The following is an 18,515-nucleotide window of genomic DNA, read 5'->3' as shown; positions in this document are numbered from 1 at the left end:
CAACGCCCCAATGACTTCCGACTTGGCGCACGTTTCCTTCAGCCCTATAACTGCACTTTCGATAAAAACATGGTGATTAACATAACAATAAAATAAAATTTAAAAAAAACATGGAGTCCAATATTTCCCTCAGGCACCTCAATAGTTTCTTTATTTTCCCCTCTTTATGGCTCGATTTGACGATAAAGATTAAGTTGGGAGGGATTATTGATAGGCGTGGCTACGGAAAAGGGGAGCATTTAAGCCGGCCTGGCGAAAGTGCGAAGCGGAAGTACCTCGTGCCCTCTCCCCCCGGCCGGAAGCTACGGGACTGAATGGATCCCGGAGCCGGCTGCGGCAGCTCCTCAATCTTCCTCTGAGGCTTGGCGGCCGCTGGGCCACCAGGTTCATGTGGAGGCTCCCAGGTTCCCGCGCCGCGCTTCGTGGGGTCCGCACGGCGGTGGAGCGGCACACTCGGGCCGAGGCGGCGACTGAGACAGCGGGCGCCATGGAGCGCGCTGTAGTGCGCTGTGTGCCCTCGGAGCCTAAGCTAAGCCTGTCGTTTGCGCTGGCCGACGGCAGTCACAAGAACATGCAGCGCGACCAAAGCGAGCCGCTGGGTCGGGCCCTCAGCCGGATAGCGACCAATGCCCTCAAAGGTCACGCTAAGGCGGCCGCCGCCAAAAAGAGCAGGAAGAACCGGCCAAATGCAAGTGGCGATGTGGCCTGTGCGGGGCCTGGGCCCGAGCCGGTTGCGGCCTGCGAGCCCGTGGTGAAGCTGTACTACCGGGAGGAGGCAGTGGCTGAAGACGTGCTCAACGTGGACGCCTGGCAGGACGGCGCGGTGCTGCAGATCGGCGATGTCAAGTACAAGGTGGAGCGCAACCCGCCCGCCTTCACCGAGCTTCAGTTGCCACGCTACATCATGGCCGGTTTCCCGGTATGCCCCAAGCTCAGCCTCGAATTTGGGGATCCCGCCAGCTCCGTCTTCCGTTGGTACAAGGAAGCCAAACCCGGAGCGGCAGAGCCAGAGGGCGGGGGCCCCTCGTCATTGTCTCCCTCTTCACCCTCTCCCAGTTGGACAGAGACGGGTGTGAATGAGCGCGTCTACACGCCGTCTAATGCCGACATCGGGCTCCGACTCAAGCTTCATTGCACCCCAGGCAATGGGCAGCGCTTCGGGCCCAGCCGGGAGTTGGAAAGTGTGTGTCCCGTGGAGGCTGGGCCTGGCACCTGCACCTTTGACCACCGGCATCTCTACACCAAGAAGGTGACGGACGACTCTCTCGTCCGCACGGTCTCTTACAACCTCCTGGCCGACACGTACGCCCAGACTGAGTTTTCGAGGAGCGTCCTCTACCCGTACTGTGCCCCTTATGCCCTGGAACTCGACTACCGCCAGAACCTTATCCAGAAGGAGCTCACGGGCTACAACGCTGACCTCATCTGTTTGCAAGAGGTTGATCGCAGCGTGTTTACAGACAGCTTGGTGCCAGCCCTCGAGGCCTTTGGGCTGGAGGGCGTGTTTAGAATCAAGCAGCACGAAGGCCTGGCTACTTTCTACCGAAAGGCCAAATTCACTCTCCTTAGCCAGCATGACATTTCTTTCCACGAAGCCCTGGAGTCCGACCCACTTCACAAAGAACTGCTGGAGAAACTAGTTTTGTACCCGTCTGCGCAGGAGAGGGTGCTCCAAAGATCTTCTGTCCTCCAGGTAAAGTACCTCTGCCATTATTCTCTTTACATACTCGTCGATTTTTAGGGCCCTGGAAGATTTTTTCAGATTTTACTGAAGGGAGTTTGCTCTTGTATCTTCAGCACAAGGGTTAGCTTTCATTCATTCATTGAGCAAATACTTATTGAGCACCTTTAGTGTGCCAGGCACGTTTGAACAAGACAAACGGACTTTCATAGTGCTTACAATCTCATGGGAAAGACACATGCTGAATACAAGAATATAGTAATTAATATTTTCTTACTACTTGCCAAGCACTGTTCTGACACTTAAAATTTAATCACTGAATTCTATTCATGAAATTAATATTACAGTGTATGTTAACTAACTGGAATTTGAATAAAAACTCAAAACAGAAAACACTTAATAATTGTGTCTGGCATGTTTAATGAAGTATTCCACAAATATTATTTTAATTTTGGTCATAGTAATCCTGCTATTTTCACAGATGTTATTCTTCCCATTTTACATACGGGGAAATGGTCAAGTTTACTTATCCAATTTCACACAAGTGTGGAGCCAGGATTCTTGCCCAGTTACTTATATATTACATCATCACTGAGCAGGGTGTTAAGCTGCTGTAGTTTTTAAAAATATGGTATTTGTATATTTGTCCAGAGTTTTTAGGTAACTGATTTTGTTCATAGTAAGATTTTGGAGTGCTACCTTTTTTTTTTTTTAAGCACCCAGTGTGTTTCATGCACCTCTGTGTAAGCTCATTTGGTTGAATCCATACAACAGTCCCCCTTGAGGTTGATGATAGTGTCTTTAACCAGTGACCAAGCTGACTTAGGAAGTGTCTCTCTCCAGGTCACACTGCTATAAAATGGTTAAGAGTGGATATTCCATCTAGGTGGGACTGACTCCAAAGCCTGCCTTTACCCACTTAAAAACACCAACCTTAATGTTGTTCTCTAAAATAATATCCTTTTCTTAACTTCCTGTATGTTGGACAGTTGTTAAAACATGTTATGCTGAATCCTGTTCATGTGTATTCTGAAACTTGTAGCAAAAGTTAAATTTCATAATTGCAATTATACTTTTCAGACAGGGAATGTTATGAAATGTCAGTTCATCAAATAGTCTTGAATTTAAAAAAAAAAATTCAGGAGATTGACAGCAACTGAACTCTTGGCCCTTTGTTTATTTTAGGTTTCTGTTCTTCAGTCTACAAAGAACTCTTCTAAAAGGATATGTGTTGCTAATACCCATCTCTACTGGCATCCAAAAGGTGGGTTTTAGTGGTTTTCACAAGTGATGTAAACGTGGTAACTTAAGGTCAGTAAGGCTGTTTTACACACATCTTTTTTATTTCTTTCAGTTTTATTGAGATAATTTCATAACCACATGAGGTTTAAAGTGTACAGCACAATGACTTACATATATTGCAAAATGATTGCCATAATAAGTTTAGTTAACATCCCTCACCTCAGATCCGAAAAAATGTTTTTCCTTGTGATGAGAACTTTTAGGATCTACCCTTAGCAACTTTTAAATATACCATATATCATTGTTAACTGTAGTCATTATGTTTCTATAGAATACTTATGTATCTCATAACTGAAATGTTTCTTTTTACCTTTGGGCCACCTTCATCCAGTTCCCCTCCTCCAAATATATATTTTGAATGTCACCCAGATACTGTATGTAGTTTGTGGGCTTTTTTTTTTTCTTCTTAAAGGCAACTTTTAAAAGTACTTACATTAGGGGCACCTGGGTGTCTCAGTCGTTAAGCGTCCGCCTTTGGCTCAGGTCATGATCCCAGGGTCCTGGGATCGAGCCCCGCATTGGGCTCCCTGCTCAGTGGGGAGCCTGCTTCTCCTTTGCCCACTCCCCCTGCTTGTGTTCCTTCTCTAGCTGTCTCTCTGTGTGTCAAATAAATAAATAAAATCTAAAAAAAAAAAAGTACTTACATTAATGTTTTTTATATTCACAGGTGGGTACATTCGTCTCATTCAAATGGCAGTAGCCTTGGCTCACATTAGACATGTCTCATGTGACCTGTATGCTGGCATACCGGTTATATTTTGTGGAGACTTTAATAGTACCCCATCAACAGGAATGTATCATTTTGTTGTCAATGGCAACATCCCAGAGGATCATGAAGACTGGGCTTCCAATGGGGAGGAGGAACGGTGCAACATGTCCCTTACCCATTTCTTCAAACTGAAAAGTGCTTGTGGTGAACCTGCTTACACAAATTATGTTGGTGGCTTTCATGGATGTCTGGATTACATTTTCATTGACTTAAATGCTCTAGAGGTTGAACAGGTGATTCCATTACCTAGTCATGAAGAAGTTACCACCCACCAGGCCTTACCTAGTGTTTCCCATCCCTCTGATCACATAGCACTTGTATGTGATTTAAAATGGAAATAGACTTCTGTTTAATGGAATTTAAGTCTGCTTTAGTAGGAAATCTAATATGAATCACAGCTTATATATAACCTTCAAAGAGGAAAACTAGACAGATACAAGGCAAAATGTTGTTACTCTACTAGTTATGTTCCAGTGTCTTCATTACACAACTGTTCATATTTGCAGTTTCTCCACTTTTCTTTTCTCCTATGGTTGAAGGAAAAACATATGTTTATGACTCCCAGGAAGAACATTGAATTATTATGTACATTTTTATAAGTACCTTTTTTTTAGCTAGGAATTAAGAATTTTGTAAAAAAAAAACCATTTGATCCTTTTAATTTTTCTACCATAACACATTTCAAATTGAATCATGTTTATATAATTAAGGAAAAATGCATACAGGTTAAAGTGAGAGGCCTAAGTCTGACACATGAAAGGAGTAGCATTAGAGTCTACCTCTACCTCAGTTTGGCTAGAATTTAGTACAGCTTCAGAGCTTTAACAGAAGATTAAAATATGCCATCACCAATTGTTAATTGCTTCTCATCTTTAGTTTCTCAGTTAATATAAGGTATTACCATTCTTTCATTTTTAGGATTTTACTTTTTAGTATATGGTTCAAATGGACATTTATATTATTCTTACTGCAGCTCATTTGAACTTTTAGGATGCAAGCACAATTTAGTGTTCAAAGTGAATAACAACATATTCAACTTGATCCCATTTTCTTGCCCATGAAAATTGTTCATAAATCAATAGAGTATTTGACCATATGATACTGCAGAATGCAGCATGAGAAATTACTTTATGAGAAACTGCCTACTGATACGGGCTTGACATTTTGGGTGAACCATTGAGCATTTCTTTGCTGGAAGTATTTTTGAAATTATTGGTTTTTATAAATAGGGGATTTGTGGGGCTTTTGAGCATTTCTGAAACAAACCATTCTTTTTATATACTTGAGTATTATAGTTTGAGTTATAAGAAAACATTGTATATATAATTTATATTCTGTAAAAAATTTAAATATGAAGCCAAACTTTTTAAAATTAGAAATGACAGTTTTAGTGATTAGTTTCTAGCCTCGAGTGGTAACTGAGCTCTTCTAACTCAATTATCACCATACCTTATTTGTAATGCTTTAGCTGTTACTTTTTTAATGTTCAGGATAACTATAATATCTCATTTCTGCATTTAGTTTCTATAGCTTAGATATGAAAAGCCCACTCACTTCAAGAATTCTGATTTTCCACAGTCATGAGAGCTTTTGTCCCAAATTCGTTACTAATCTCTAAACCCAATACCATAAGAACTTTTCTCTTTTGATAAAGTGGGGCTGTACTTTCATAGTCTGCTCACCAGCCAATGTATTGTTCAGTCTTAGTAAGTTTGAGAATGAGTTTTACTTACAATTCAGTTTGAACCTTGAAGTACTTAAAATACTGGAAGGGGAAAATTAAAATGGCAGTTTCTGGGATCTTGATTATAAAAAGCTATAAAACGTTGATTCTACCAAATTGTGCCTTCCTAAATAACATTTTTGAGAGCATTTTAACATCAGTTTACAAATACATGAATATATTAAAGCCAGAATCTAATTCTTCTGCAAAATATATATTGTTTTCTTCCTTTTTAAAATGTTTTTGGTCTGCTTTCAAACATATTGACAGGACCCCTAAAATAACATGAGAGGAAACAAAGTTTCTAAGCAAAAAGTTGAGAGACATTTTGAAAGAAGAAATTGTAACATGACCTGCTCACTCATGCCCATGAGGAAAACATTCAGATTCTGTATTAACACCATGGCTAGCTAGATTGAACTCTGGTCGGAAGAACTAATCACTTACCAAACATTCCACATCCTGAATCTTTAAATTTGATATTTACTCAGACAGTGTGTGATCAGATTATATCGACATTTCAGAATAGTAGAATGTAGAATATTACAGTGAAGTGCACTATGCTCTGGTCAAATCTCCAGTATACAGATATATTAGTATGAACGGAGTCCAAGGGTAGGGAACACTAAGAAAATTGTATAAATAGGATACCAAAATTACCTTGTATTCATGAGTTAGAATAAAGTTTTATTCAGAAATGTTTATTTGCTTAAAGCCATCTTTGTGATTGAATTTTTCTATTACATTTGGATTTTTTAGTACATTTAATAAAGTATGGAAAGTGTAGCACCTCTTTTTCTATGGTGAACCCATTTTATGATGTCACAAGTTCTTGCCATAGGAATTAACACTCAAATTTTATATTATTGATTATAAAAGACTAAGAATATTACAGAACACTGTCCTGTTAAATAAACTCTTGCACAATTGGCCATTGCAGAAATACACACTAGTAGTTTGTAATATATTAGCAAAAAAATCATTTCTGGCTATAATGTGATGTTCTTTAAACTTCTGAATCCCAAAATCAGTTTTAAATTTCCAAATATTTCACGGTGGTGACTTTTCTGAGAGAACTAAGGGCTGATAATCAGAATTTGGCATGGTGGTTTCAGTCTGGAGGTGTATCTTGAGAAACAGTACAAGGGAGAGGGTCCAAAGAACACCATTTATAGGAAGATCTTCCTCGTGGAGGTTGACACCATTAGATCTCCTATTCTTCAACTGTGCAATAAAGGCAGAGAGGTCCCCTACAACCTGGTTTGAGGGAAAACTAAAATCCATATTAATGAAAATTAAAGGTCTGCATTACCAGGGTATCATAAAATCCAAATGACAACACAACAGGGAAAATCCTAAAAAATTATAGCCAACACTAATTCTCTAATCATAATTCAAAAACATTTAAATGTTTTGAAAGTTTAATATTTTACTCTAGTACTAGAAGGAAACACCTAGATTTCATTTAGGGAGAGGAAACAATTTAAGATTTTTAACTGATTTGGGTAATCAAATTCTATGGCCCCATAATGAGAAAGTACATGCTTTAACATGGAAGGTACTAGAGCTGTACTGGGTGATTTTTTAGTACGAACTTGAGAACAATAAGACTATATTTTGAGATGATAATACCAAAGCATTTTTTAATTTGAAGTGAAATTCACACTTCACTAAAAAGATTAACCATTTTAAAATGTACGATTCCACTGCATTTAGTACGTTTGCATTCGCACTGTTGTGCAACCATTATCCCCAACTAGTTCCAAAACATTTTCATCACTCCAAAAGGAAACACTGACCCATGAAGTTGTGTCACACCATTTCCTCCTCCCCTCCAGACATTGGCAATTACTAATCTGCTTCCTGCCTCAATGGATTTCTCTATTTTGGACATTTCATAGAAATGGAATCATACAGGGGCGCCTGGGTGGCTCAGTCGTTAAGCGTCTGCCTTCGGCTCAGGTCATGATCCCAGGGTCCTGGGATGGAGCCCCACATCGGGCTCGCTTCTCCCTCTCCCGCTGACCCCACTTGTGTTCCCTCTCTCGCTGTGTCTCTCTCTGTCAAATAAATAAATAAAATCTTTTAAAAAAATTAAAATTAAAAAAAGAAATGGAATCATACAATATATGACTTTTTGTGTCTGGCTTTAATGTTTTTAAAGTTCTTCCATGTTTTATGTATCAGTACTGCATTCCTTTGTATGGCTGAATATATTCTATTGTATGGTTCTACCACATTTTGTTTATCCAAATGGATGTTTGGGTTGTTTCCACATTTTGGCTATTGTGAATAATGTGTCTATGAACATTCACGTATACATTTTTGTTTGAACACCTGTTTGCAATTCCTTTGGTTATATACCTTTTGAGAACCTGCCAAAATGTTTTCCACAGTGGCTACACCATTTTACATTCCCACCAGTGCTGTATGAGAGTTCATTTCTCCACATTCTCCCTAACTTAGGTGTTTTTGATTATAGTCATCCAAGTGGGTATGAAGTGCTACCTCTAACATGGTACGTTTATCTCGTTTAGTCTCATTATGTTGTTGCAGTCATGAACAAGATTATTGCCAATGGATTACCCAACCTCCTATATTTTTTTCCAGAGAGCTCATCTTCAGCAATTTCTACTTAATCTTACAAGCTTGTATCAAGTTGCAAAGGTCAGTCTCATCGCTTCTTTGGTAGAGATTTGGGGAAAAAACATAAAAAATACAAAAGTCCTGGAGTGTAAGTAAATGGAAAAGATTAAGCAGCCTAAAACAAACCAAAAACAAGGTCACTTTAAAAAGGTGGGTCTACTCCAGTGATTTATTTCAGAGAAGGAACTTGCTTACTAACATTGGTGTTTAAATGGTTTAGCCATGCTCCACTATTACCTAACATGCTCCACTATTACCTAACACTTTTTAAATCCCATTTTAGGTACAGAGCAGCAGATAGCAAGAATGCTTAAATATGAATTCCTGAGAAACTGAGATGGCTGTGCATCAAAAAGACAAAACTCTGCTTATTAAGAAACTTAGGTCTTGAAAAGAAAAACTTTAATTCAAGATAAGCTTTAGTAATACATTTTTTTAAAACATTGAGCTAATACATTAAAAGTTATAATATGGAGGGGCACCTGGGTGGCTCAGTCGTTAGGCGTCTGCCTTCGGCTCAGGTCATGATCCCAGGGTCCTGGGATTGAGCCCCACATCAGACTCCCTGCTCGGCAGGAAGCCTGCTTCTCCCTCTCCCACTCCCCCTGCTTGTGTTCCCTCTCTCACTATGTCTCTCTCTGTCAAATAAATAAAATCTTTTAAAATAAATTATAATATGGAACAAAATTATTTTGCAAGTTGGCCATCTTCATAGTGTATTGAATAATACTGAAGCCAGATGCTAAAATTAACACTTTACATATAAATGATAATCTTAAATTTGAGACCTTAAAATACTAAATCTTAGTATTTAGTTAAGCTAAATACTAAGTTTAACTGGCTGATACCACCTTCAACATAACTAGCACCTACCAGCTGGATTCATGCTTCTAACAAATTCTCAGCTGTTAAAATCCATGTTTGTATTGTCAGTGTTAGGTTTTTACTCATAATCTTCAATTTCCTTGAGAAACTTCACTAAAAATGAACTATCATTCATCTCCATCTTCTGTCCATTTTGTGTTGATTGTATGTCAAAGGGTGTATATAACGCAATCCATTTTGCCCAGTAATTCACTTTAATGGTCTTATCCTAGATTGTTGCTGATGTTCATCTTACTGCATTTGAAGTATTCCTAGTTTGCATTTTTGGTTTCATCTCATTTATATTCTTGAAATTGAAAATGGTTCAGTAGGGAATTGGATAGGCTTCATTTGGCGTTCTTATATTGGCTGAACAATATACACACTTTTAAAAGAGTATTACATATAATCTTTATTTCCCATGGAATAGTTTGGAGACATGGTGTATCCAGGAACAAAAGCATTTGGAAATAAAGCTGGTCTTTCTCAGAAAAGCTGGGTTAAGTATAGTATTTTGAATACCTTAAACCAAAGAAAAATATTTCTGCTGAAGCTGTAGAATTTTTAAGTATTCTAAATAATTGAATTATATTACCTCTTTCATGTCCTTTTATCACATATCTAAAAAATTTTGCCTTTTTGCAGCCTGGCTTGTGTCATTTTTCTTCATCCTAAATGAAAGAATCCCACAATGCTTTGGTTCTTCAACCCAAAATTGATCTTTATTTTTTCTCTTTAAGGGTTTCTGTTACTGCATGTGAAATCAATTGTCAAAGACTGGCCAGAAATAAACTCCATACTCATTACCAGCCACTCCATTCCCCCTTCCTCTCAGCTCTTTGAAACCACTTACCTACTTTTTGCCTCTACGGATTTGCCTATTCTGGACATTTCATATGAATGGAATCATATAATTACATAGCCTTTTCTGACCAGCTCATTTCACTTAGTACTATACTGCAGTATGTATCAGTACTTCATTCCTTTATGAGAATATTCCATTGTATGGACATACCATATTTTATTTATCCATTTATCAGTTGATAGACATTTGGATTACTTCCACTTTTTGGCCTCCCTGGATAATGCTGTACATTTGTGTACAAGTTTTTGAGTGTGCATGTTTTCATTTCTCTTGGGCATGTATCTAGGAACGGAATTGCTGGATCATATGGAAAATATTTAACCTTTTGAGGAACTGCCAGACTGTTACCCAAGGTAGTTGTACAATTTTGCACTCCCACCAGCAATGAATGTATGGGGATTCCCATTTCTCCACATCCTAAAACCTGTTATCTTTTTTATTACGACTATCCTAGGGTGAAGTGGATCTCATTTTGACTTTGATTTGCATTTACCTGACGGCTAATGATTTTGAGCATCTTTTTTTTTTTTTTACAGATTTTATTTATTTATTTGAGAGAGACAGAGATAGCAAGAGAGAGCACAAGTGGGGAGGAGGGAGAAGCAGACTCCCTGCTGAGAGCAGGGAGCCCGACGAGGGGCTGGATCCCAGGACCCTAGGATTGTGACCTGAGCTAAAGGCAGACGCTTAACCGACTGGGCCACCCAGATGCCCCACGTGGAGCATTTTTTATGTGCTTATTGTCATTTGTATATATTTGGAGCCCATTTTAAAAACTGCATTGCCTTTTTGTTGGGCAACCCTTCCCCCTGCCCCGTTTTAAAAATCACCATTCCTCACCTCTCCAAGGCTAGGCAGGCCCAGTCTGTGCTATATACATCTCTATTACTGGCATGGCACTCAACCCAGCCTAAAAGAAAGAGCCACGGCCACCAACGAATTGGTCAGTTCCTGAAAGCCAACTCCCTGCCTACAGATGGCAGTGCTAAGCCTCCAAACACCAACTGAATTTAAATAAATTCATTTAAATAAATGCCCAATATAATTGAAAGAATACCATGAGAACAATGTGGAAATACCTGACAAGGTCAAGAAGACAACTGACTCCACTGTGCTTTAAAACACAAAGGACCTCACAAGCGTCTATGCATTTTATTTATTTATTTTTTAAGAGAGAGAGGTGGGAGAGGGTTAGAGGGAGAGGGAGAATCTTAAGTAGGCTCCATGACGAACACGGAGCCTGACATGGGACTCAGTCTCACAACCCTCAGATTATGACCTGAGCCAAAATCAAGTAGGATGCTTAACTGACTGAGCCACCCAGGTGCCCCTGCCTTAATTATTCTTTACCTGAGTCCAGATTATTACTTTTGCTATTGATTACTCAGAATTTTTGTTGCTAGAATATAGACACTTAAACTTTTTATGTGGTTTGTGGAAACAGGGATAAAGGGGTATTTGTAAGATAGGAAGAAACAAAAGCAGTCAAGTAACCTTTCAGTAGTGGTAACTTCCTTTAAGTTAGGCACAATGAATATAATGTCATGAACATATATGCTAGAAGAAGAAATTTATCAAGAATATGCTGGGCTTAAACAATTCTCAAGAGGAAATTTTAGAACTAGGTCCTCATCAATTCCATGTTTATATTAATGTTGCCTTTAAAGTAAAATACCTAGATTGCCTTAATGAGATTACAAATTAAGACTATTATTTCATTCCTACCATTTTTCTAAAAATAACGAAGCTGGTAATATAAATAAATGTCATTTGGTAAGAGTTTTTGGCGTGCCAATACTATCCCAGGGATAACACTAACTCTATTGATCCTTGGGAAAAGGCTGGTAGTAGATTATTTCTAGTCACTTTCTCAGAATTCAATCATCTGAATAGGTAATCAGACTGTAGAACTGTTGCATTAATTTTCCCCTATACCAGATCTTCAGATAATATACTTGGCAGATATACCAACCATTTGCTCTTGATAACTCAACCTAAGTTCTCACATAAATTCCACCAAAGTTGGTAAATTAGTTAATATTTACGTTATTGAAACATACAACAGGCCACCAGGAAGCATAAGCACTTGTTTCTAATGACAAGTCAGAAATCACTTTCACCTCCATACCAAGAATGAGAACATTCATGTTTAAGGAAGTTTGACCCAGGACATCTGGTTTATGGTCCAGCATGCATGTAAGAAGCTTGGAAGTTGCCACTCTATCCTAATGAGAAGTCAAAAACTGAACACACTGGAAAATCAACAACTATTGCTAGGTCCATAAATGTCACAGGGCAAACTGGTGCTCCCCAAATTGGAGCCCAACAGGTGAATACAGAGAATCACAACCTGCGGGAACAGAAATCTCTGTGGGACCCAGTACCAGGGTAGGGACACTTGAACCATAATTGAATTGCTAGAGGCTCAGTATGGACAATTCAGTAAAAAGCTCCAACAGCCCCCATACTTTTGTTTTATCTCCTTCTACCAGCTTCTCACAGTGAATATTGGAGAAAAATCCCATGCTTCTAGCAGAGGAAGGGGAAAAGAAACCACTCTGAAATATGCCAGAGGACCATCTTTATAAAGGTCTGCTCACAAAAAAGTAAGCAGAACCTACCTTACAAGAAGGGTTTTATCAGAGCCTAACTGACTGGCAGGCAGCCCACTTTTGCCATCCTATCCCACCAAAGTGGGGAGAAAAAATTAAGCACATGTGAAGTTTACAGTTCAGAGGTCTAAGTCTCACTAAAAGACCAAGCCCTAATCATAAGACTATAAAATGCTTCCCCTACTCCTACACCTTACCATGACATTACTACTGAAGGCCTATTTATAACAGTTCCTTTTACCTGTACATCATGTCCACCAATCAAAAAAAAAAAAAAAAAGACATTACTAAAAGGCAAAAAACAGGGATGTCTGGCTGGCTCAGTCAGCAGAGCATGCAACTCTTGATCCCATGGTCACGAGTTTAAGCCCCATTTTGGGCTTAGAGCCAACTTAATAAACAGATAAATATTTAAACAGATAAACAGACAAGTAAATAAAAAATACATACATACATACATGGCAAAAACCAGTTTGATGAGAGAGCAAGCATTAGAACCAGACTCAGATATGGCAGGGATGATAGAATTAGTAGACTGGTAATTTAAAACAACTGTAATATGTTAAGGGCTCTAATGGATAAAGAAGACAATATAAAAGAGCAGATAGGCAATGTTAGCAGAGACGAATTCTAAGAAAATCAAAAGGAAACGCTAGAGATTAAAAAAAATTGTCACATAAGAAGAATGCCTTTGGTAGGCTAATTAATAGACTGGACATGGTTAAGGAAAGAATCTCTTGAGTGTGAGGATATCACAACAGAAACCTCCAAAACTTAAAAAGCAAAGAAGGAAAAAAAAAAAAAAGACTGGGGGAGGGAGAGAAAAAAACCCAAACAGAAAAACAATATCCAAGAACTGTGGGACAACAACAAAAGGTGTAACATATACATAATGGGAATAACAAAGAAGAGAAACAGAAATATTTGAAACAGTAAGGACTGAGAACTACTTCCTCAACTTAATGGCAGATACCAAACCACATATCCAGGAAATGCAGGTAACACCAAGCAGGATATGCCCCAAACTCTGTGTCTATACCTATCATTTTCAAACTACAGAAAATCAAAGATGAAAAAATCCTAAAAGAAGCCAAAGGAAAAAGAAACACCTTACCTACAGAGGAGCAAAGATAAGAGTTACATCTGACTTCTCAGAAACTATGTAAGTGAGAAGAGTGGAGTGAAATACTTAAAATGTTGAGAGATAAAAACCCACCAACCTAAAATTCCGCACTTTGTAAAATTATCTTTCAAAAGTGAGGGAGAAATAAACTCTCAAACAAAAATTGAGGGACTTTGTTGCCAGTAGAACTGTCCTTGCAAGAAAGAAGTTTTTTAGATAAGAGAAGGCAAATGATACAAGTCAGAAACTTGATTTACATAGAGAAACAGTATCAAAGGAGGAAGTGAAGGATTACAAAAACTCTTCTCTTATTGATCTAACAGACAAGTTTGTTCAAAAGAACAACAGCAACAGTGTGTTTGACTCTGTATGTTTATTTATATGCTTATGTTTAAGTGGAACGAATGGATGCAATGATATGAGGAACTGGAGGGAAGAATGAAGATTATTTTGTTATTATAAGGTACCCAACACTACCCACGGAGGACATAGTGTTATTTGAAAGTGGACTTGGAATAGTAGTAAATATGTATCACAAACACTAGAGCAAGCACTAAAAAAAAGTTTTTTTAAAAGTGTAACTGATATGCTAAGAAAGGAGAGAAAATATAATCATATATAATGCTCAATTAAAATCCACTGAAAGGCAGAAAAAAGGTGGAAGGCAAAAACAGGAAGGCAAAATTGTAAACAAAGAACAAGGGCAAAAATTAGAAAAATTACAAATATGGTACATATTAATCCAGCTCTGTCAATAGCCACTGTAAACGCCAACTGTCTAAATGTACCAATTATCACACAGATTGTCAGATGGATCAAAAAACAAGACCCAACTATATGTTGTCTAAAAGAAGCCCACTTTAAAAGTAAATATAAAGACATACATAGATTATCCCAGCGTCCTGGGATTGAGCCCCGCTTCGGGCTCCCTTGCTCAGCGGGGAGCCTGCTTCTCCCTCTGCCTGCCGCTCTCCTGCTTGTGCTGACAAATAAAAAATTTAAAAAAAAAAGACATACATAGATTAAAAGTAAAGTTATCAAGAGAATGAGAGAATGAGAGAATGAGAAGACAAACCAGAGTGGAAGAAAATACTTGCAAAAGACACAGCTGATAAAGGACTATATTCAAAATATACCGAGAACTCTTAAAATCCAGTGAGTAAACCCAACCAAAGAAATGGGCCACAGACCTAAACCTCACCGAAGATATACAGATGGCAAATAAGCAAATGAAAAGATATGCCACATCATGTCATCAAGGAAACAAAAATTAAAAGGAGATACCACTATACATCTATGAGAATGGCCCAATCTGGAACACTGACACCAAATGCTGGTCAGGATGGAACTGGAGCAACGTGAACTCTCATACATTACTAGTGGGAATGCAAAGTGGTACCGCCACTTTGGAAGACAGTCTGATGGTTTCTTAAAAGACTACACATACTCGTACATACAATCCGCCAATCCTGCCCCTTGGTATTTACCCCAAGGAGTTAAATACTTCTGTCTGTGCAAAAATCTGCAACACAGTGTTTGTAGCAGCTTTATTCATAACTGCCAGAATTTGGGCTCAGCCTACTGAGTCTTACAGCAGATAAATGGATAGCCATGGTATAGGAACTATCAAGCCATGGAAAGACATGGAAGAAAATTAAATGCATATTAAGTGAAAGAAGCCAATCTGGAAAGGCTACATCTTGTATTCCAACCATATAATATTCTGAAAAAGGCAAAACTATAAAGGCTGTGGAAAGATCAGTGGTTGCCAGGGGCTGGGAGTGAGGGAGGGATGAACAGATAGAACACAGAGGATTTCTAAGTGAAAATATTCTATATGCTGTAACGACGGATACATATTATACATTTGTCCAAACCCAAAAAAAGTACACTACCAAGGGTGAACCCTGATGTAAACTTGGATTTGGGGCGATTATGTGTCAATATAGGATCATCAGTTGAAATGAATACACCACTCTGGTGGGGAATGTTAATAATGAGGGATGCATGCGTGGAGGCAGGGGCTATATTCCTTCCTCAACTTTTCTGTAAATCTAAAACTGCTCTAAAACAAAGTCTCAAAAAAAAAAAAAAAAGGTAAATGGGGAAAGATACACCACACTAACACTCATCAAAAGAAAGCAGGAGTAGCTATATTACTTTCAGGTACAGTAGACTTCAAAAAAAGGAAAATTCTCAGGGATAAAGATAAATGATAAAGGGGTCAGTTCTACAAGACAATTGTTAACATGTATACACCTAAGAGAGTGTCAAACTACATGAGGTGAAGCAAAAACTGAGAGAATTGCAAGGAGAATATATGAGTCCAACACCTCTTTGTGACTGACCCAGCAGGCAGAAAACCAGTATGAAAATAGCTGAAACCAACACCAATAATCAACTAGACTTAAATGACATCTATAGACCACTTCACCCAATAAGAGCAGGATACATATTCTTTTCAAGCTCACATGGAACATTCACCAAGACATTCTTGGCTATAAAATACACCTGAACAAATTTAAAACAGAAACCCTACAGTGTCTACATTCAGACCACAATGGAATTACACAAGAAAGAAAAAAAAAAACACAGCTGGAAAATTCCCACTTAACACACTTCTAAACAATGCATGAGTCAAGGAAGAAATCTTAGAGGATTTAAAATATATTTTGACATGGAACACTACATCAAATGTATGGTGATTAACATAACAATAAAAATTAAAAATATATATATTTTTTAAATTACATGAAAATAAAAACTTAGCAAAATTTGTGGGATGTAAAGAAGTGCTTAGAGAAAAACTTACAGCATTTAATTCATACATTAGAAAAGACCTAAAATCAATCATTTAAGCTTCCACCTTAGGAAACTAGAAAAAAAGGAGCAAATTAAATCAAAAGTAAGCAGAAGAAATAAAAATCAGATTATCAATGAAAACAAGAAATCAATGGAGAAAACCAATTAAACCAAAAGCTGATTCTCCGAAAAGGTAAAATGGGTAAGTCTCTAACCAGACTAAGAGAAAAAGGACACAAATTACTAATATCAGAAAAAGAGGACATCACTAGAGCTCCCATGGACTTTAACATAAAAGTCTGACCCCAGTGGCGCCTGACTGGCTCAGTAGGTAGAGCATGTGACTCTTGATCTCAGGGTTATGAGTTCAAGCCCCACATTGGGTGTAGAGATTACTTAAAAATAAAATCTTATTATTTTAATTTTATTTTATTTTGGGGGGGGACGGGAAAGGGCAGAGGAAGAGAGAAATCCAAGCACACTCCACACTGAGCACACACAGACTCTCACTCAGGGCTCGATTTCACGACCCTGAGATCATGACCGGAGCTGAAACCAAGAGTCGGATGCTCAACTGCGCCACTCAGGCACTCCTAAAAATACGATCTTTTAAAAAAAGAAGTCTGACCCCAATAAATGATAAGTGATACTACTACATGAGATAATTTTGTACATATGCTAAAAAAAACTGCAAGTCTGTGAATGGGACACGAATACTCTGAAAAATTAAAATAACATTTCACTTGTGTTTTCAACAGAGAATACATAAGGTGAAGGGGGAAATTCATGTAAACAGAAACATTTAACAAAATACCAAGATATTACATCACAGGAAAGCAACTCAATGAAGTCAAAGCACAAGGATAATATTATGCCCACCCCCCCCCCAAAAAAAGCTTATTGGGCAGAGATAGAAAACAGATAATGGTTCTACCCTCAAGTCCAATGCTGCTGCTCATCAGCCTTTAAGAGAACCACAATTCCTCTTGTTTCTTAACATACTTAACAATTGACAGAATACTTTTTAATCTAGGGACATAATCAACTGCTGTTTAATAGGGGAGGTCACAGATACCTCTTTTGATTGACCAACACTAAGGTTAATATTTATGTGAACAGTAAGCATCGAATCTTGATGGTGTCAAGTATTTCCTAAGAGCACTGAGCATGTCAGTAAATTAGAACAGTGATAGTAACTTTCTAAGTTCACATCATTTGCAAAGAATGTTAAAATACAGGGAAAGGCATTATGAGGGTTATCTATTTATACTTTTCCCCAAAGAATTTACTCACTTCTATTGGGGGGGGGAGGGAGAAGGAACGTCTCAATTTGACTTAAAAAACTACCACCACTAGGACTGAAGAAAAAGTAATTTTTTAAAAGATTTTATTTACTTGAGAGAGAGTGCATGCACATGACAGAGAGAGAGCAAGGGCATGTGCGTCCCTGCACGAAGAGGAGCGGGGCAAAGGGAGCAGCAGACTCCCCACCGAGCAGGGAGCCTGCCATGGCGCCTGACCCCAGGACCCTGGGATCATGACCTGAGCCAAAGGCAGATGTTTAACCAACTGAGCCACCCAGGCACCCCAAAAAAGTAATTTCTTCGGATAAAAAACATGCCAAGTTTTGCCAAGTTACCAAGTTAATGTTTTCTTTAAAAAAAAAAGTAATCTTGCAAATCTAACCCATTTGGTGAAAATGAGGCAATTTTATAGTTTCTTAATGCAGTCATTTCCAACAATGATAGTAAGAGCTGCTTTACATCACAAATAAGATTATACGGATTCTCTTTACTCCTTTTTCAAAGTCTGTGAAAGCATTCTGAATTTACTTGCTTTTTAAATACAGTGGTAACTTAATTATGATCACAAGTCAACCCACTGGAAGCTTAATACTACCTAGCTGAACCCCGTAAAACTACATATACTACATATCTTAGTTTTATCCCACAAGAAAAGATACCTTTCTTATTTAGGCAGAAGAGAGAATTCATCTGGTAGACTAGGAAGTTGCACTTACATCGAATGACCCAGGTTAAACACACACTTTACCCCAGTAACCTGCATGAGCATCAACTACTTAATTCCAATTTCCTTTCACTTGATCCAGCATTTTTTTTATGATTCA

General features: G+C 38.3%; 1 protein-coding gene across 1 annotated transcript; it reads left to right on the top strand.

The window, feature by feature from the left end:
- The first annotated feature begins 279 nt into the window (after nt 1-279).
- PDE12 (phosphodiesterase 12) lies at nt 280-7,603 on the top strand. The gene is made up of 3 exons (XM_028110440.2): nt 280-1,693; nt 2,867-2,945; nt 3,651-7,603. Exons 1-3 carry the CDS (start codon nt 389-391, stop codon nt 4,091-4,093), a joined length of 1,827 nt encoding a protein of 608 aa, XP_027966241.1. The 5' UTR covers nt 280-388; the 3' UTR covers nt 4,094-7,603.
- The last annotated feature ends 10,912 nt before the right edge of the window (nt 7,604-18,515 follow it).

Source organism: Eumetopias jubatus, unplaced genomic scaffold, assembly GCF_037043125.1.
Source record: "Eumetopias jubatus isolate StellerSeaLion01/CBP00866 unplaced genomic scaffold, mEumJub1_p1.0 scaffold_1, whole genome shotgun sequence".
Classification (NCBI taxonomy): Eukaryota; Metazoa; Chordata; class Mammalia; order Carnivora; family Otariidae; genus Eumetopias; species Eumetopias jubatus.
Note: the sequence above shows the minus strand (reverse complement) of the source record. Positions and strands in the feature narration are given on the sequence as shown.

Bases quoted from the DNA above. Each gene is read 5' to 3' on its own strand.
- PDE12 (XM_028110440.2), top strand. From the start codon at position 389: ATGTGGAGGCTCCCAGGTTCCCGCGCCGCGCTTCGTGGGGTCCGCACG. The intron at 1,694-2,866 runs GTAAAGTACCTC...TGTTTATTTTAG, and splicing joins AAAGATCTTCTGTCCTCCAG to GTTTCTGTTCTTCAGTCTAC. The intron at 2,946-3,650 runs GTGGGTTTTAGT...TTATATTCACAG, and splicing joins TCTCTACTGGCATCCAAAAG to GTGGGTACATTCGTCTCATT.